Below are 21,202 nucleotides of genomic sequence, written 5' to 3' on the forward strand. Positions count from 1 at the left end.
GACACGTCTGTGGCATTGTGTGACAAAACTGCACATTTTAGAGTGGCCTTTTATTGTCCCCAGCACAAGGTGCACCTGTGTAATGATCATGCTGTTCAATCTGCTTCATGACATGCCACACCTGTCAGGTGGATGGATTATCTTGGAAAAATTCTTACAAACAGGGATGTAAACAAATGTGTTTTTTGTTGTTGTTGAGAAATAAGCTTTTTGTGTGTATGACCCCAAACCGGTCCAAATGTAACATGCGGTCAGAAAAACGATTTTGAACGTTGTGACAACTGATGCTTCCTTTGTAATGGTGTTGACAGTCATTGATCTAAAAGTAATTTGACACGCCGAACGACCCCAGGCAATATCAGTTACTTAGTCAAACTGCGCACTGTGCCCAGCTTCACCCACTGACCAATGCGAGATAGGCGGAATATTTATGATCTTGCGCACCATCAGCATTCAAACGCTAAAATGGCTTGTGTGATATTAGGTTGTCACTCAACTATAAAACCTATGTAATTTGCTAGGTTATGGTCATCTATGTGCTGTTGAAAATTGTGTTTTACCGGAATAAAAGTAAGCTAACGGAGACGACTCATCTGGCTATACAATTGATTTTATAGTTTTGCTTTAAACAAGTTTATATGGTAATTTTTAGATATACAGGGTAAAGTTGATAATTTCATAACGAGGACAGCAACCACTTTTGTTAGGAGCACTGCATGTCCGAAGCAAGTGGAAAAGAGAAGATCACTCCGTAAAAACCATTCGATTTTGAGATGGGGGGTGAAATCCAAAGTTGTGCTGTATATGCATTGGCTAGGTCATTGCTCATTTGTAAACAATAGTGATACATAACTATCCTAAACACTTAATCTGCAAAAATGACAAATGGGTGATAGTGTCAAACTAAAACGTATCGTTCCTGTATTGTATCCCATCTATCTAGATATCAAATCTTCTTGAAAGGGAAAGATGCACATCCCTATTAGCTAGTTAGCGAGCATTGGCAAAGCAACACACACAGGGACATGCATTGCCAAACTAAGCTTAAAAGGATACTTCAGGATTTGACTTCCCCGGAGTCAGATTAATTTATGGATACCATTTTTATGTCTCTGTGTGCAGTTTTAATGAAGTTGCTAACTAGCGTTAGCACAATGACTAGAAGTATATGGTAACTGCTGGCATGCTAGTAGATACAAGAGACTTCAAGTCATTGCAAAAATGCTAGCTAGCATTGGCTCACAAAACTACCTCCAACTTCTATCATACTGATATCCATGAGCTCACTGGACTCTAGGGAAGTAGAGGGGTTAAATCCCAAAGTGGCAATGCTACTGCCACGTGGTCTAGAGTATTTGAACAAGGCTGACAGCTTCAAGTTTGGTGCTGTGTAAACTCAAACTAATTGACTGCCGAAAACTCTGTTCAGAGATGCTAAGTACTCTCAGCAGGCAAACATTTGTCAATCCTAACAGTGTGTCTGAGCATATAATCCTTATATCTATTGACAAACATGTACATCAATCTAAGTAACATAATAATACATTTTTTTAAATCCTCAAAATCAGTCAATTTAAGATCGTTTTTTGCATAAGCTGCTGTATCTCAAGCCACCGCATCCACCTATGTTGCCCTTCCACATCTGCGGTGAAAGGTGACAGAGATACAGCTGTGTTCCTCAGACCAGGAGACATCCCGAAAACCGGTCTTCACACAAAAACGTCTGTAGAGTCCGAACGGTTTGGCCTGAAAATTGTTGAGACCACTATGGAAAGGGGAGACTCTCACGAGCACTATGTTGTTCTCCGTTTTGCTATATAACCCCACACAAGTGTCACGTAAGGTAACCCATGCAAAATAATGGAAGTATGGAGGTAGTTGTGGCAACAAAAATAAGGGGTTAAATGCGTTTTAAAAAACACAAATATTTCCTGAGTGTTCTTATATCTCCTAGATATAGGACAGGCACTTCAAAACCTTATTCCTTATGATTTATGTTAGCTTAGTATCGCTCTCCTCCCCAAACTTTTAGAGGTTATAACTTCTTATGGCTGCAGGGGCAGTATTGAGTAGCTTGGATGAAAAGGTGCCCAGAGTAAACTGCCTGCTCCTCAGTCCCAGTTGCTAATATATGCATATTATTAGTAGTATTGGATAGAAAACACTCTGAAGTTTCTAAAACTGTTTGATTTATGTCTGTGAGTATAACAGAACTCATATGGCAGGCAAAATCCTGAGGAGAAATCAAAACAGGAAGTGAGAAATCTGAGGTTTGTATGTATTCACCAGAGTCCCCAATGAAATCCCCTTGAGATATTAATGATGTTGCACTGCCTAGGGGTTCCACTAGATGTCAACCATCAATAGAAATTACAATGAGACTTCTATGATGTTGTGAGAGAGAATGATAGCAGAATCTTTCAGGTGTCTGGCAGTCAGCCATTTTCTGATCACGCTTATTCCTCATGGTACCCACTTGCGTTCCATTGCTCATGAAGACAAGAAGGAATACTCCGGTTGGAACTTTATTGAAGCTACATATTAAAAACAACCTAATGATTGATTCTGTACTTAGTTTGAAATATTTCTTCGACCTGTAATATAACTTTTTGAAGTTTTTGTCCGATGTAACGCTGACCAGAATGAGCGTTTGGATATGTATACCAAACGCGCTAACAAAAGAAGGTATTTGGACATAAATAACGGACATTATCGAACAAAACAAACATTTATTGTGGACCTGGGATTCCTGGAGTGCTTTCTGATGTAGATCATCAAAGGGAATATTTATCATGCAATTTCTTGTTTATGTTGACGTCAACATGGCGGCTAATTGTGACTAATTTGTCTGAGCGCTGTCTCAGATTATTGCATGGCTGGCTTATTCCGTAAAGTTTTTTTGAAATCAGACACAGCGTTTGCATTAAGGAGAGGTATATCTATAATTCCATGTGTATAACTTGTATTATCATCTACATTTATGATGAGTATTTCTGTTGAATGATGTGGCTATGGAAAATCACTGGATGTTTTTGGAACTAGTGAATGTAACGCGCCAATGTAAACTCATATTTTGATAAATATGAACTTTATCAAACAAAACACACATGTATTGTGTAACATGAAGTCCTATTAGTGTCATCTGATGAAAATCAAAGGTTAGTGATTAATTTTATCTCTATTTGTGCTTTTTGAAACTCCTCTCTTTCACTGGGGGAAAAAAATGGCTGTGTTTTTCTGTGGCTATATGTGGTGACCTAAGATAATCGTTTGTGGTGCTTTTGCTGTAAAGCCTTTTTGAAATCGAACACTGGGGTGGGATTAACAACAAGATTACCTTTAAAATGGTATAAGATAGTTGTATGTTTGAGGAATTTTAATTGTGAGATTTCTGTTTGAATTTGGCGCCCTGCACTTTCACTGGCTGTTGTCATATCGATCCCGTTAACGGGATTGCAGCCCTAAAAAGTTAAGCAGGTACTTTTATTTACCTGGTCATACTCCAGTGCTCCTGGGTAGAGGGGCCAGCCCAGGAAGAGCTCAGCGATGACACAGCCCAGGGACCACATGTCGATGGCCTCACAGAACGGCAGGCCCAGGATGATCTCTGGAGCCCTGTATACAGGGAAGACAAACAGGACAGAGGTTAGCGGGGAGCAGTTTCAACAACCATTCTGAGACAAGAACACACACCAGGCATTAGATTTGTTTTAAATCAGAGGGCAGGAAACTCAAGATATTATCTAACATGATTTATTGTGGGGCCTCATGTAGGACGTCACACAGAATGCAGTATGTGAATTACTTCTTCAAATATTGGGATTGAGAACACACTGGTTACATCAAGCTGAAGAATGACACTTGTGGACTTTGACGGCCATTAAGCAATTTTGCGGGCATTACTGCGTTCCACTTCCTTTTAAAAGAATGGCCAATCAGTTACCAGTTTTAAAAAAAGGCTATGCAACGTGGCAGCCTTGACAACAGAGGAAACATCCGTTGCCTAGCGATGGTCGGACACAACACCCTAATGAAACCATTATAGAGTGACACTGTCGTCACTCGGTTTAACACGTTTCACCTCCCAGCCAAATGACCACCTGCTGACAGGAAATCTCTGTCTGCGGATAAATGCTGAAAACAAATTCAGCAAGGGAAGGCATGACAAAAGAATGACTAGAGAAGTGCAAAATGAGAACACACCCAGCTCACAGCCTGAGTAAAAGACAACACAGAGGCAGATGTGTACTCTATATCCAGCCATGGACCACACTGGCAACAGATGAGGAGATCATGTACACCCACAGGGGGACTGCTGCTCAAAGTTAGCCTCCTCAGGCACCATTGTGTGAAGAGATAACACATACTTCCCGATAGCTGAGGTTTTGCAGCAACGCCTGTTAAAGAGGACTGTCTAAAAGGAACATAAGTACAGTTCATGTTTTTCGACCATGGGCTGAAACCGGAAGCAACAATTAACAACTTCCTGTTAGAGCAGGAAGTTAGTTACATAAAGGAAAGGAAACTGACAAACTCAATATCAACTTAATTTCAGTGTTTGTCTTAATGTGGAAATTAAGTCAGTGTTATCCAGAGAAGAGACAGACTTCTCCATTCTTTTAATGTTCTGTAAAAAGGGGAAGGGTGGAGGGAAAATTACTCCTGTACATAGTGTGCTTACTGCCAAGTTCAGACGAGTCTATTAGGTCATATTACAAAATGTTCTGTTAGAGATATAGCCTAACCTATTACGCCAACGCCTAAATAACAACAGCATTAACTAATATTGCCTAGATATCATGCGAGTAATTCGATTCGTCCAGGTTTGAGCAGGAAGTTAATGTGCTAATGGTGGGTAGCCCCAGTCAGTCTCCAGAGAACATGCTTCCTAGGGTACTGTCACAGATAGAACCATTGAGCCAGGTGTTTCACCGGCTGTATAAATCTGAAGCATCTAGTTGGCATTTCCACTCACCACCAAATATGGTGATGTGAGGAAGCCTAGTGGCCGGCAGTAGGAGAAGACTGAGCGCGATGGATTTCAGGTGACATTCGGCAAATTCTCTCATCGATTAAACATTTGATCTCAATACAGTTCCATTCCCAAAACTACAATCTGTTACGAGCAGAGTGGACTAAATAGACTACCATTTGCCAAAGTAAAAAAGAAAAATGCAGTTGTTTAGGAGTGCAAGGGCGAATTGAGTTATTGCACACGCGCACTTCACAGAGTAGGCGTTCCCTAACAGAAATATATGCTAGAACGTGTCAATAGGATCTCGCTACCTTGTGCTTGGCTCTGCCAATCTCCTTGCTTGTTCTGCCCATCCATTAAATGTGCTCCCATTGGAAAAGACAGGCTGTGGTCCAGCTTGGGTTAGTTATTTTAAAAATCTTTGCTACTGTGACACTCATGTATCTGACCACCAGGTCAACCAGGCCTGAGGGTCAGCCTCCCTGTGGGCCAGGAGAACACTGAAAAATGCAGCTGTTCTGGGGGAAACAAGTGTCTTCCACAGGCCCAGGAGCAGAATATATCTAACCATAGTCCTAACTAACCATCTACTGAAATAAACACGTGTCAGGGGAATGGAGATGAGGGGGGAGCTGTGAGGGGGTCTCTCAACCTCTGTCTTCACCTGCACCCAGCTGTGCTGACAATCTGAGTGACATTGGCCCTCCCATCCCCACAGCATGCTGCTCTCCTGCCATGGTTCTCAAACAATACTCATGGGGTGACTAGCTAGTGATCTCCACAGCTGATCATCACTGCCATGTGTTCTTTGGAAAACCTTGGGAACTGGAGAATGCTTAAATGTACTACATCAACCATCCATTGAGATGCCTTAACAGGGGTAATGGATTATAACCCAGGTTAGCCCATTAACTAAGCAACAAAAACAAAGAACAGAAGCGCTCTTTGAAGCAAATATCACCCGATTGCATATCTTAACTCTTGCAGCAGAACAGGGGACTATATTCACTGCCCTCCAAATTCACAGAAAGACCAAAATTCCCCCATACAAACGCACCAGTACCCAGAAACAGACTAGTTCACTGCTTCCAATTTTTTTTTAATGAAAAAAGTTGGGTATTTTGAAAAATGGCATGATCATATCTCCTCTAAGCTAGTGCATTCTTCATGGGTTGGGGCTGGAGTGTGTATGTGTGTGTGGCTGAACCTGTGTGTGCGTATACGTACGTGTGTGTGTATGTATGTATGTGCGTGTGGCTCACTCCCAGTGGGGACAGCCTACCACCCATAACTCAACTCTGGCAGTGTGATAAAGGCTGCAACCATGGCCTGCCTTTCCAGAAGCTGCCTGTACAACACACACTATATTTGATGGAGCACAGCACTTTGTGAAGCCTCGAGGGGGGCAACCATTTCCAGAATTAAAATACACTGGACCATTCACATGAGAGCTGCATTAACTAGGTAAAAACAGACCAACCTGACATAGCTAACATAACACGATGTCAACGGAGAGCTTGGAATAGCAGCCAATCGGAATTTAAAATTAGAATAAACAGGGAGGGAAGATGGCTAGCTAGAAGCTTTTCAAGCCACAGAAGGGGGCATCATTTACTTTCACTCAACAGTCATTAAATATCCTCCATGCCTGATTGGGTCATTAAAGAAACACTGAGAAGTGCCTGTGCACCAGCAGATAACCACTCTCCTACTGGAGAAGCTACAGGATAAAGACGCTAGTGATGGGGAAATATGCAAGTTACATTTTGCAATATTACTTTTGGATGATATTATATCAATATTTGACTCAGTATTGATTTTTTTTGCTACTATAGTGTAAGCTAGAGCTAAATCAGCTCTATAGTTATGTAATTCTATAGTTATAATATAAATAACAGTGGACACTTTGAATACAGTGTTTGACATGACAACGAATGAAAATGCCATGGATGAGTTATTGTGACAGGGTAGGAACCAAAGTGATGTTCAGTGTTTCCTAGTGGACCCTATAATCTTTGGCTACATTAAATCTTTATTCACGTAGCCAATATATTCATGCTCCCCTCTTCCTCTTTGATTTAGAAGATACTGTTGCACAAACAACATGCTGATTTAAGCCTCCACCAGCACTGGTATCAGGCTGTATTAGCTAGCTACGTTTGCTCTGACTCAGTACTTTTATTAGCTGGCCAGCTAACAAGCGATTTATCTTAACTTGCTAAGAAAATACAAACTAGCTGTTTGCAGATGTAAGAAACACAAACTAATACTGTAATTATAGAACGCTTGTGGATTTATATTAAGATCAAAGTGGAAACGACATTGTTGCATGTGCTGCATTGACCATGCACACTTAATGAAAGTGTCTTGTGGTCAAGCAACAAATGCGCTCCTTGAGTGACAGGGGGTGGGACTAGGTCTATGTGGAAAGCATCACACACACGTGAGAGAAAACGTCCATTTGTATAGTTACACCCGGCATATCACATTTAACAAACTAAACAATCAAATACCATTTTAGAAGGTAAAGTAAAAATCCAAACCAGTCCGTGCATCAATACCGGTATATAGTAAAATACGGTATACGACCCAGCCCTAATCGCAATACATATAGAATCGCAAAACATCTTGCAACGGCACCAAAGTATCGTATCACGAGGTCCCTGGCACTTCCCAGCCCTAATTATAATGAACTGCTGGTCTGGGGCCTGGGAGTCGGGCTGTGACCACCCATTCAAATGAAGGGCAGAACCACAAACATAACCTAAGAGCAATGCGGTTCCATTAGAAAGTCAAGGCTAAAATCAACAGAACAGAAGGAAATGGGTTTCTATTTCTAATCACGCAACGAGGAAATGCCTTGATTTATTTTTTCCTGTGTCTGACTTATATTGGTCTGCAGATTGAAGATAAATACACAGCCTTGGTCGTCAAGCTGGAGGGGATGAGAAAGGAACTGTCATTGCACGTGACACTGGCTCCCCGTCACATCCTAACATAAATCGGTCTTGAGCATGAAACACACCGAGAACCTAACTGCCGTTAGATACTTATCATAGCGGGAGGCCATTCCTTCTCTTGCTAGAACAAAAAATGGTACCTGCTGAGTGCCAACCCGGTAGCGACAAACCTAACGATTCTACTTGTAGCATTGTAATGCTCGTCAGTGGCCAACACCTTTACTTTTTGCCAAACAGAAAGCACGAACCCTCACGTGAGGGAGCCAAAATAAAGGAGGGGGGAAAAAAGAGGACATTTTCTACGTACATCCACAGATGAGCCAGTCACACTACATATGCAATGTAGCCTGTGGGATGGGTAGCTAGCCAAGTGTACAGACAATGCACACAACACTAAATAGTTCCTCCAAGCTAGCAAATCACTGTAGCTAGTATTGGCATATTTAAAAATCACAATGAATTCTCTAGTTTCCCTGAAACAGGAGTGTTATCTGCTGAGTTAATGCAGTGTCCTTAGCGATTCTATATTGTGGTAGATAGCGAATATGCTAACATTAGCTAGCTAAACATTTGGCTATAGGCTGGCAGTATGGGATTATGAAGTGTGAATTAAATTGTTTCTTGGCTAGTATCAACAAGGGCTTTCTAAAATAGCAACATTAGCACAGATAACTTGGAATCTAGACCATAAGCAAAGCGCACAGATATGCCAAACAAACAAGGATGAACACAAGAGATTGACTGCCAACACTGTTCAGAGGTGCTATCTACTGTTGGCAGGCAAACGTTTGACAATCCTACTGGTGTGTCGGAGCTTTTATAGGGCTGCGGCCTAAAACTCAAGTCACGTGACATCTCGTTGAGAGCGTGAGCGGTAAGGCATGGAAGACGCATTCCAGCCTGAGGATCAGCCCTAAGGCAGCATTCAGACTGTAGAATAGCACTCCATTGACCCCATCTGCTGTCTGTCAACACAGGACATTCAGACTTCATTAGGGCATCAGCCCAACCATGATCACAAGACCTGATTTAATGTGCCAATTAAAAAAACAGTCCTAATCAAGCAGCCACAGACCATCGTGTTCCTGACCATTTCTACTTTAATGATGTATACCGCCAAGGGCATGTTTCGCTGATCAAACAGCAGCCCTGGTTGATCTGACCACACAGCCTTCTCTCTACTGTGGGATCAGACAGCCATAGAAACTTCAATCTTGATCTAAAAGGGAGTTAGGCAATGCATTAAAACAATGTGGTAGAGTAAATATAAAATCAGGTGGTGAGTGTGCCACTGGTCTGATTGACCCTGAACAACTAAGCATGCAAACCCACTTCACACCTGTAAAACTAAACCCCAGCTCAAACATCAAACAGGAGGGTAGAGTACTAACAATTTCCAGGGTTTAAAAGGATACTTCAGGATTTTGGCAATGAGGCCCTTTATCTACTTCCCAGTGTTAGATGAACATGTGGTTATCATTGCTATGTCTCTGTGTCCAGTATGAAGGAAGTTAGAGGTAGTTTCGCGAGCCATGGCTAACTAGCGTTAGCGCAATGACTTGAAGTCTATGGGTATCTGCTAGCATGCTAAAATCCCAAAGTATCCCTTTAATGCAGGCAATAGCATCTCATGTTTCCAGCATTACAGGAAGCCACAAAGCAACATCGACTAGGATCTGTAGCAGACATAAAAGGCTACCAGCACAAAAAAAGATCAGCTTGGTTTTCAAAACATAGCCTGGGTCATCAGAGGACAGCAGCTTTTCTAAGCGGCATAGGTACCGAAAAGGAATGAATCCAAGGGATATGAATGTAGGCAATACGCACGGTTTATCACAGAAACAATTGCAATCTTGAGCATGAGAACAAACACCACAGACTCTGATATTGACAGGTAAAGCAATAAATAATACCAGCAACAGTACCATGACAGCCAACATGCTTACTGGGCCAAAATCACATGAACAGCTAAATGCAAAGTAGAGCAAACGCATAGAGAGCTCTACACCAAGATGAGATACACTACTAGGGTAACTAATTGGTGGCTACATGGATGGTTTCTACTACACCCTTTGGTGTAAATCTTCTGTTTGGTCTTCACGGTTTGATAATCAACGCCATGCAAAAATCAACTGCTCTCATTCCCTCCAGGCATTTCATTACACCAAGACTCAAGTAATTTACCAGGCCTTGGCTAGACAGACTGGCCTCTGGTCAAAGGAGGCTGAACCCATGATTAGGTCATCGGAAGCAGCTAGTTATTCCACAATTCTGAGATTCTGAGATCTCCCTGGGCGGCAGGGTAGCCTAGTGGTTAGAGCGTTGGGCTAGTAACCCGAAAGGTTGCAAGTTCAAATCCCCGAGCTGACAAGGTACAAATCTGTCGTTCTGCCCCTGAACAAGGCAGTTAACCCACTGCTCCTAGGCCGTCATTGAAAATAAGAGGTTGTTCTTAATTTAACTGACTTGCCTAGTTAAATAAAGGTTAAAAAATGTAAGTCGCTCTGGATAAGAGCGTCTGCTAAATGACTTAAATGTAAATGTAATCTGTTGACATTAGATCAGATGAAATATGTATGCAGGCCGTGGATTAGATACGAACCAAAACCTTGGTGATGAAAAGTGCAGTTTGCATAGAAATCAAATGACCTGTTTAGTAGGCACATGGGAAAGTGGGGGAAAAAATATACCCTGAACATTTCAAAATGTACTGGCGCTGAAGTAAAACAAAATGGCCATCAAACATAAAGTACAAGTACAGAATGTACAGATTTTAAGGATGCAGCATTCAAATTCCTGGATCTATGGAATGAGGTCCAACCTAAAACAGCACATGTTAACTTCTTATGGCTGCAGGGGCAGTATTGAGTAGCTTGGATGAAAGGTGCACAGAGGTGGCCAGAGTAAACGGCCTACTCCTCAGTCATAGTTGCTAATATATGCATATTATTAGTAGTATTGGAAAGAAAACACTCTGAAGTTTCTAAAACTGTTTGAATTATGTCTGTGCGTATAACAGAACTCATATGGCAGGCAAAAACCTGAGAAGTTCCACTTCCTGTTTGGATTTTTTCTGAGGCTGCTAGATTTTCAACCAAGCTCCCAATGAAATTACAGCGAGATATGGATGAGTTTTCACTTCCTACGGCTTCCACTAGATGTCAACCGTCAATAGAACTTTGTCTGATGACTCTAATGTGAAGGGGGGCCGAAGGAGACAGGAATGAGTAATCACTGCCATGAGGTGACAACGCATTGAACACGCGCGTTCACGTGAGAGGCAGCTCCGTTCCATCTCTCAACTGAAGTCAATGTAATTCTCCGGTTGGAACGTTATTCAAGACGTATGTTAACAACATTCTAAAGATTGATTTAGTACATCGTTTGACATGTTTCTACTGACTGTTACGGAACTTTTGGACATTTCGTCACGTTATAGTGGACGTGCTTTGTGACTTTGGAATTGTTTACCAAACGCGCTAACCAAAGTAGCTAATTGGACATAAATAACGGACATTATCGAACAAATCAAGCATTTATTGTGGACCTGGGATTCCTAGGACTGCATTCTGATGAAGTTCATCAAAGGAGACATTTATCATGTATTTTCTGGTTTCTGTTGACTCCAACATGGCGGCTAATTTGGCTATTATTCTGAGCGCCGTCTCAGATTATTGTTTGGTTTGCTCATTCCGTAATGTTTTTTTGAAATCTGACACAGCGGTTGCATTAAGGAGAGGTATATCTATAATTCCATGTGTATAACTTGTATTGTCATCTCCATTTATGATGAGTATTTTTGTTGAAACGATGTGGCTATGCAAAATCACTTGATGTTTTTGGAACTAGTGAATGTAACGCGCCAATGTAAACTCCGATTTTTTGATATAAATATGAACTTTATCAAACAAAACATGCATGTATTGTGTAATATGAAGTCCTATGCGTGTCATCTGATGAAGATCATCAAAGGTTAGTGATTAATTTTATCTCTATTTCTGCTTTTTGTGACTGCTATATTTCGCTGGAAAAATGGCTGTGCTTATTGTGGTTTGGTGGTGACCTAACAATCGTTTGTAGTGCTTTCGCTGAAAAGCCTATTTGAAAATCGGACACTTTGGTGGGATTAACAACAAGACTACCTTTAAAATGATATAAGACATGTATGTTTGAGGAATTTTAATTATGAGATTACTGTTGTTTGAATTTGGCGCCCTGCACTTTCACTGGCTGTTGTCATATCGATCCCGTTAGCGGGATGCAGCCATAAGAAGTTTTTAAGGCCAATCAAGTCTGCCATGAGAGAACATGAGCTGCAGAAATTAAAATGAGCTTTGTGAACCAGAGGGAGGAGGAGAAAGAAAAACAGTGCTGTTGCATAATGGTGAGGGATTTCAGTTTTACTGTGGCAAAGGCAAATATCACTGGTGAATGTCAGGCCTATCATTTTGTCTAGCAGCTTGCATTGCACCCACACTGATTATGTCTAGGCCTGCATGCAAGCATTTCACAAGGCATCTATGTACCCAAAGAAGAATGCCCCGAATGTGTTTTTCTAGAAAGCTTATGGCTTCAAAAATACTACAAAATGGTACAGAACCCATATCCCCTAGTACCCTATAGGATACTTGGCAATAAGACACCAGTGCCTCCTGGTTAACAATGCAGAATTGAGGACTGCACTATCAACATTTTACCATCTGGCTCAAAGCAAGAAAACATTGTGGACTAGTTTCATAGCCAATAGAATTTAGCCTAGCTTTCCAGTTCAAGAATAGCATTAGGCCTAGATTAGAAAAACCTCACCAATAGGCCTCTCTCACAGCTATCAGCACTAGACCAACAAGCATGATGTAAGAAATCTGTGTCTTATCAATGAAAAAGGCACATGGTACAATACGATTCTCCAAGGTCTAAACTAGATATGCACAAACAGCTAGACAGGACAGGAGTATTCCATCATTTGGGAGGAATCCTCCAGAGGCAACAGCAAGGTTTTCTGAGCAGGCACAAGAAGCTGGTTATGTGGAAAGCACACACGATCCATTCAGGCATAAGAGACCTGGGCTTCATCTCTCTGCACTTGCAAATGCGAGTGGCTCGTTATGCACTCCCCTGTAAATATAATTTTTCTTGGCGTTTCAGCTTTGTTCTAATAGTCTGTAATTTGCTGTCAGTGGTGCTAGCCTAACTGTTACACAACTCCAAAGTCATGGAAATAAAAGGAATAAATTGTGTTAAATTCCACACTCCTCAAAAAGGCTCATTGCTCCCCGTCCTCCGTCATCTCAGGGAGAGGAATTAGTCGAGCAACTGGCCTAATATATGTCCGGTTCTTTACCTGGATCTCCACTGATCTAACGCGACCATCGGTCCCAGGCATGGTCTGAGTGATACATCCCACCGGCCAGGAGGCTCGAGGCAGCTGAGGGTCCACCACCATTACTACTTGGCCAGTTTACAGGCTGGCCATTTCTCTCCGCCATTTCCCTCTGTGCTGTAGGCTTGGTAGGTAATCCCGAATGAATCGGGCCCAGAAATGGTCAGCCAAGATCTGGCTGTGTCGCCACCGGCGTCTGCCAACGAGGTTGGTATCAGCATACATGGCTTGAGGAAGTGACGCATCTCGGCGTCCCATCAAGAGCATATTCGGTGTAACCGGATCGGGGTCAGCGATATCTGCAGAGAGATATCCCAAGGGTTTGGAGTTCAATATCCCTTCCACCTCTATCAGGACGGTCCGCAAGACAGTTTCAGTGACAGTTTGGTCCCCCAGGACGACTCGTAAGGCCGTCTTTACAGATGTGATCTCTCGCTCCCATGTTCCTCCAAAATGAGGAGCTCCTGGAGGGTTAAATTTGAATAAGATTTGTTGGTCCATCAGCTGATCCTGGAGGCTGGGTTCCATGGCTTGGAAGGCTTCCTCCAACCTGGCTTCTCCTGCCTTGAAGTTTGTGCCTCTGTCAGCCAGGATCTCGTAGGGTTTCCCCCGTCGGGAGATAAACCGCCGTAGGGCCATGAGGAAGGCTTCAGTATCCAAACTCTCCAGTAGGTCCAGGTGGACACACCTAGTCGTCAAACACTTGAATAGAATGCCCCAGCGCTTTTCCACTCGACGACCTAGCTTGATCGTCAAGGGGCCAAAGCAATCTACTCCTGTTGACCAGAAGGGTGGTTTGAGAAGGCGCAAGCGAGCAGGGGGTAAATCTGCCATTTTGGGCACAGTGGCTCCAGCCCGCCATCTCTGACATTCTACGCAGGCGTATTGGTGCTTATGAATGGCTCCTCGTCCTCCAAGTATCCAGTACTTCCGCCTCATCTCCCCATAGACCCTCTCTGGCCCTGGGTGGAGAAGCTTTTCATCATAACTCTTGATGAGGAGCCTGGTAAGAGGGTGTCTGGAGTCAAGGATAATTGGGTGGATAGCGTCGGGGTCCAAAACCTCTGCTCGGCGCAGCCTCCCTCCGACTCTGATCACTCCAAGGATTTGATCATATTCTGGGGCGAGAGAGAGAAGACGGCTCTCCTTAGCAACTTCCCTACCAGCTTTCAGAGCTTTTAGCTCCTCAGGGAAGCTAACTGCTTGTGCATGCTGGAGGAGTAGTGTCTCTGCCGCGAGGGAGGTGGGTATAGAAGCCACCCCATCTGAGGTCTGGTTTGTGGCGGCGATCAGATCCGGCAGTGTTTGGGATTGTGCTAGGTCAGGGAGAGCTGTTGTTGGTTCCGTAGAGATGCTGTAACATTGGGCGGACTTCCTTAACTCATGAGTTTCAATTGGTTGCGGAGGAGCCGCACGCCTGGGGGCTTTCGGCCACTCGTTCTCTGGTTGGGACAAGAATGGTGGTCCCAAGCTCCAGCGATGGGGTTGAGCCAGTTCCTTAAGGGTTTTACCGCGAGTAACGTCATCAGCAGGATTGTTTATGCTATCAACATACCTCCAGTCCTGGACTTCTGTCAGGTCTTGGATTTCCGCAATGCGAGTTCCGACAAACACCTTATACCTGCAGGACTCCGATGTGAGCCAGGTCAATACAGTGGTCGAATCACTCCAGTAGATGACCCTATTTCACAATATGGTGTGAGGTGCATTTTATTTCAGATACAGCATTATCAAGATATGATCTAGGAGCCGATACAAAGCCAATAGTAGACATTGGCCAAAATTCATCAGTTTACCTTTTCACTAAGATGACAAAGATATTTTTGTCATATCAAACTACAAAAAAGAGAGATTGAGCAGTGATGCCCCTTGTGGTAGTCCTCCAGGAGGCCTTAGCAGTGGAGCGGCAGATTAAAAGTGGTTCACCATCAGGAATGAGTGCATAAGTACATGATACACAGCATTAGCTTAATGGCAGGGCTGTGCCGTAATGGAATTATGGATGACCGTTTTTGTTCAGACAAATGGCTGCATTATAACATACATGGAGAAAAAAAGGTAAACCCATATTTTCTCTTCTCCACTCCGGCCTGCATGTGCTGCTGCTGTAGGGAGGGGGGTGTTGCCTAGGCAACATGACTAGTTCGCTAAAACACCTTGTTGTTTCAAAAAGGCGCAACAAAGTTTCATCATGTTGTAAAGAGGCCATGTAACCACGGAAACGGTCTTAAAACTTGTTATGGCTGAAGTCCCGTTAACGGGATCGATATGACAACAGCCAGTCGAAGTGCAGGGCGCCAAATTCAAAAAACAGAAATCTCATAATTAAAATTCCTCAGACATTCATGTGTCTTATATCATTTTAAAAGGTCATCTTGTTGTTAATCCCACCAAAGTGTCCGATTTCAAATAGGCTTTTCAGCGAAAGCACTACAAACGATTATGTTAGGTCACCACAAAACCACAATAATCACAGCCATTTTTTCCAGCTAAAGATAGCTTCACAAAAACCAGAAGAGATCAAATTAATCACTAACCTTTGATGATCTTCATCAGATGACACTCATAGGACTTCATGTTACACAATACATGCATGTTTTGTTTGATTAAATTCATATTTATATCCAAAAAATCTGAGTTTACATTGAGGCGACTAGATTCACTAGTGGCAAAAACATCCAAGTGACTTTGCATAGCCACATCGTTTCAACAGAAATACTCATAAATATAGATAATACAAATTATACACATTGAATTATAGACACCTCTCCTTAATGCAACCGCTGTGTCAGATTACAAAAAAACTTTACAGAATAAGAAACCCACGCTATAATCTGAGACGGCGCTCAAAAGTAAAACACCACAGCCGCAAAGATGAAGTCAACATAAACAAGAAAATATATGATAAATATTCCCTTACCTTTGATGATCTACATCAGAAAGCACACCAGGAATCCCAGGTCCACAATAAATGTTTGTTTTGTTCGAAAAAATCTGTTATTTATGTCCAAATACCTTCTTTTGTTAGCGCGTCTGGTTTACATATCCAAATGCTAATTCTGGTCAGCTTTATATCGGACAAAAACTTCAAAAAGGGATATTACCGGTCGAAGAAACATTTCAAACTAAGTACAGAATCAATCATTAGGATGTTTTTAACATATAGCTTCAATAAAGTTCCATCCGGAGTATTCGTTCTTGTCTGCGTGAGCAATGGAACGTAAGTGACTTCCATGAGGAAAAAGCATGATCAGAAAATGGCTGCTTGATGGACACCTGACTTATTCTGCTATCATTCTCTCCCACAACATCATAGAAGTCTCATTATAATTTCTATTGATGGTTGACATCTAGTGGAACCCCTAGGCAGTGCATAATCATTCATATCTCAAGGGATTTCATTGGGGACTCTGGTGAATACATACAAGCTCAGATTTCTGACTTCCTGTTTTGATTTCCACTCAGGATTTTGCCTGCCAATATGAGTTCTGTTAATCTCAGACATAATTCAAACAGTTTTAGAAACTTTAGAGTGTTTCCTATCCAATACTAATAATAATATGCAAATATTAGCAACTATGACTGAGGAGCAGGCCGTTTGATATGGGCACCTTTCATCCAAGCTACTCAATACTGCCACTTCAGCCATAAGTTAACCACACAAATGCCCAGCCGCCCCGTCTTCAGTCAGCGGTTCGTTCCATACACAAAAAAACAGGAATTATTAAATAAGAACAGTTATTTTATTTTCATGACTGTCCTTCATCCATAATCGCATTACATGATTATACGGTAATTGTGCCAGCCTTACTTAAATGGGCATGTCTTATTCATTACCATGACGTAACACTCCAAAAGTACACAGCTCATATCCTGCTCACTAACCTCAGTGGGCCAGGGCTTAGTGCACTGCTAACGACAACAGGTGTAAAATAACATCATGGACACAGCAAACCGTGCATTTGACACCCCTGTGGGCTGGACCACAAATCTACCATCCAAAAAATAGCCTTGCGCTCAAAAATAGTATAATAATGAATGCTAGCAGGTTAGGAACATGTTTGCTGGCTTCATAAATGCTAGCCAGTTTGCAATCCATTTAGCTTTGCTAGCTAGCTTGCTGGATAGATAGAGATTAGCTGGCTAGTTAGCCAACTACTGTAGCTACTGACATCAGATTTAGCCTGTTCCACCATTTGCAAAATGCATACAGGCATTTGAATATAGCACAAGAAAAGGGAAACAGGACACGGTAAACATTTGAATGTACAATGCATTCCAAAAGTATTCAGACCCCTTGACTTTTCCACATTTTGTTAGCCTTATTCTAAAATAATGACAAAGCAAACAGATTTTGACATATGTATAAAAAAAATACAGAAATACCTTATTTACCTAAGTATTCAGAACCTTTGCTATGAGACTTGAAATTGAGCTAGGATGCATATTTTTTCCATTGATCATCCTTGAGAAGTTTCTACAACTTTATCGGAGTCCACCTGCGGTAAATTCAATTGATTGGACATGATTTGAAAAGGCATATACCATTCTATATAAAAGTTACCACAGTTGACAGTGCATGTCAAAGCAAAAACCAAGCCATGAGGTAGAAGAAATTGTCCGTAGAGCTCAGAGACAGGATAGTGTCGAGGCACAGATCTGGGGAAGGATACCAAAACATTTATGCAGCATTGAAGCTCCCCAAGAACACAGTGGCCTCCATCATTCTTTAATAGAAGAAGTTTGGAACCACCAAGACTCTTCCTCGAGCTGGCCAAACTGAGAAATCAGGGGAGAAGGGCCTTGGTCGCCCGGCCAAACTGAGCAATCGAAGAACCCAATGGTCACTCTGACAGAGCTCCAGAGTTCTGCTGTGGAGATGGTTGTCCTTCTGGAAGGTTCTCCCATCTCTGCAGTACTCCACCAATCAGGCCTTTATGGTAGAGTGGCCAGATACAAATCTCTCCTCAGTAAGAGGCACATGACAGCCAGCTTGGAGTTTGCCAAAAGGCACCTAATAGCCCAAATGACTCAGAATATGATTAACACAATTCTCTGTCCTGATGAGACCATGATTGAATTCTTTGGCATGAATGCCAAAAGTCACGTCTGGAGGAATCCTAGCACCATCCCTACGGTGAAGCATGGTGGTGGCAGCATCATGCTGTGGGGATGTTTTTTCAGCAGCAGGGACTGGGAGACTAATCAGGATCGAGGGAAAGATGAACAGAGCAAAGTACAGAGAGATCCTTGATGAAAACCTGCGCTCAGGACCTCAGACTGGAGCGAAGGTTCACCTTCAACATGACAATGACCCTAAGCACACAGCCAAGACAATGCAGAAGTGGCTTCGGGACAAGTCTTTGAGTGGCCCAGCCAGAGCCCGGACTTGAACATCTCTGGAGAGAGCTGGAAAATGCTGTGCAGCGACGCTCCCCATCCAACCTGACAGAGCTTGAGAGGATCTGCAGAGAAGAATGGGAAAAACTCCCAAAATACAGGTGTGCCAAGCTTGTAGCGTCAAACCCAAGAAGACTCAAGGCTGTAATCACAGCCAAAGGTGCTTCAACAAAGTACTGAGTAAAGGGTTTGAATACTTACGTAAATGTGATATTTTATATATCAGGTTTCATATAAATGGTATTAATTTATATATATATAAATTAAAAACAATTTCTATGAAACCTGATTTTGCTTTGTCATTATGAGGTATTGTATTTAGATAGAGGGGGGACACTTAATCAGTTGTAGAACAAGGCTGTAAAGTAACAAAATGTGGAAAAAGTGGGGTCTGAAGAGGGGGGTCTGAATACTGTAGATGCATGACGTGTTCAGAATACAAAAGCTGCATGAACTGTCAAGTGTAGACACAGCCTTAGTCATGCGTGCTTATTTTATGGGTGGTCCCAGCAATCAAACCCACTGCCCCGGAGTTACAAGTGCCATGCTCTACCAAGAAAAAAGACAAAGAAAACCTACTGGCCTGAATTTAACAGAGAACGTACACTACGATGCCTGTTATAGCCTGCTGCTTTAGATCCTTGCATGGAGGGAAACTTTTGGGCTGTGTAACTCCAGACCTCTCCTCTTGTCCAGGAAACCTAATCAACACACACACACCTGAGCTGCTGGCTGAATTATTCAAAGAGTACAGTGCTCCATTATAGGAATAAGCACCTCATGCGGAACACAGGAAACCACCGCTACATCCAAAAGGAGATGTACGCTAAAAACACTACGCCTAACCCAAATCCTAACCACACAATACAAAACCTAAATCCCACAAGAGAATGGTTAACTGACTAGCAAACCCTGCATTACTGGAGTACTTTTATAATGTCATATTTACAGATATCCTAATGTTCCTACTGCAAGGGTAGGCAACTACAGTAGATGGTTGGAAGATAATTATAATACATTTGTACACTGCAAATTGACCACAACTAAGCCCAAAAATAGATTTTCAAATAGAATAATTTTATACCTTGATTACACTGAGACACGATCAAGAACAATTAGAGGGAAAACACAGGAACAGATTTCCTAAATTAAATTATTTTCTAGCTGACGTCCTGGTGACTTGTCTTTAAACAAAGAAAGTAAAACTTCCCAGTTGTGTTGTATCTATATAGGATCAGGCCTTTTGTTGTTGTTTTTGCATTAGTAAAACCATAAGGGCGGCATATATTTCAAAATATATAGTTTGAAAATATGTACATGTTACCAGTGTTCATGATTAGACCTAAATTAGAAAAGGAATCCATATTTTTATGCAATTGTTTCCGTTTTCTCCCATTTCAACAAGGTTACATTTTATTTTCTCATAAGAACTTTCACTACATGTGGGAACTGATCAAGAGCACACATGCCCAAAGAACATCCAAACCTGAAAAGCAGGGCAGTGAAAACACACCCAGTGACTAAATTCCTCAGGAGGTCAGGTGACAGGCAAATTATTCTACTTCTAAGAGAACGAAAACACCCACACAAAAAAAGGGTGGCCTGGAACATTCAGAACATATCTTTTAATCTAGAAACTGATCTGAAATCAGCCAGAAGACAGTGACCTCACAGGGATAAACTTCTGGCATGTTTGACTGATGCCCCTGCCAGCAGCTCACCATCTACGGGAGTCAGAAAACACTGTCCAACACCAGAGGGCTATTTCTAGCAGCAGTGGATCATGCTTCATCTTACACACTCCTTCATCCAAACTGTAATGCACCTCAAACCATAGTTGAAGAAAGGAAAATAAAGGAGAGTGCAAACCTGTGACGTAGTTAACATCTAACAGGTATCGTCTCATATGTGAATTAGTTAGGAGCAGTGTGACCGTGAGTCGGATGGATACTGGAACTGTCGTTCAAACTTTGCAATATAAATCTAGCTTTAAAATGTTAGAGAAAGGAACACACAGGTCCTCTTCGTAAGGGCATTACTGTGTAAATACCCTACCAAAGTGTGCTTTGTCATGACAACCCAGCATACGAGCATGACTATGAATAAAGGCTGCTCTTCACTAGGATCTCCAACATGGTCAATCTAACAAACTGAGAGCAATCAATAACAGTGTGTTTATGGTATTGACCACATTTAAAAGGGAGAAATTCTACAACGGGTTGGTCAAAACAAGCATTGTGATTGGTTGAGACGTGCTCTAAGCCATACTAAAAACACGTTCAGCATGGGTAAGCCTTTGACGCAAAAATTTGAATATTGTTTTCTGTTCCAACAGAGAGCACTGCTCATCCACTGTCCCATCAGCCCAGCCAGCCAAGCTCTTAAAACCAGGGTTTTCCTGCAGTCCTTGGATTAACATCATTGATGTCAGAACCGGGGTTACCATGAGTTTAGAAACATGCCAGGAATATAGGTAAGCTTTACGGC

At 42.1% G+C, this 21,202-nt stretch overlaps 1 protein-coding gene across 2 annotated transcripts in view; it reads right to left on the reverse strand.

Annotated features, from left to right (window-relative positions):
- LOC120066315 (homeodomain-interacting protein kinase 3-like) overlaps positions 1 to 21,202 on the reverse strand; it is a 51,459-nt gene that overhangs the window by 20,575 nt on the left and 9,682 nt on the right. For both annotated transcript variants that reach the window (XM_039017610.1, XM_039017609.1), the window contains exon 2: positions 3,492 to 3,615. In XM_039017610.1, coding sequence (XP_038873538.1) covers positions 3,492 to 3,615 — 124 coding nt within the window. The remainder of the gene's footprint in view (positions 1 to 3,491; positions 3,616 to 21,202) is intronic.

Source organism: Salvelinus namaycush, chromosome 21 (genome assembly GCF_016432855.1).
Source record: "Salvelinus namaycush isolate Seneca chromosome 21, SaNama_1.0, whole genome shotgun sequence".
Taxonomy (NCBI): domain Eukaryota; kingdom Metazoa; phylum Chordata; class Actinopteri; order Salmoniformes; family Salmonidae; genus Salvelinus; species Salvelinus namaycush.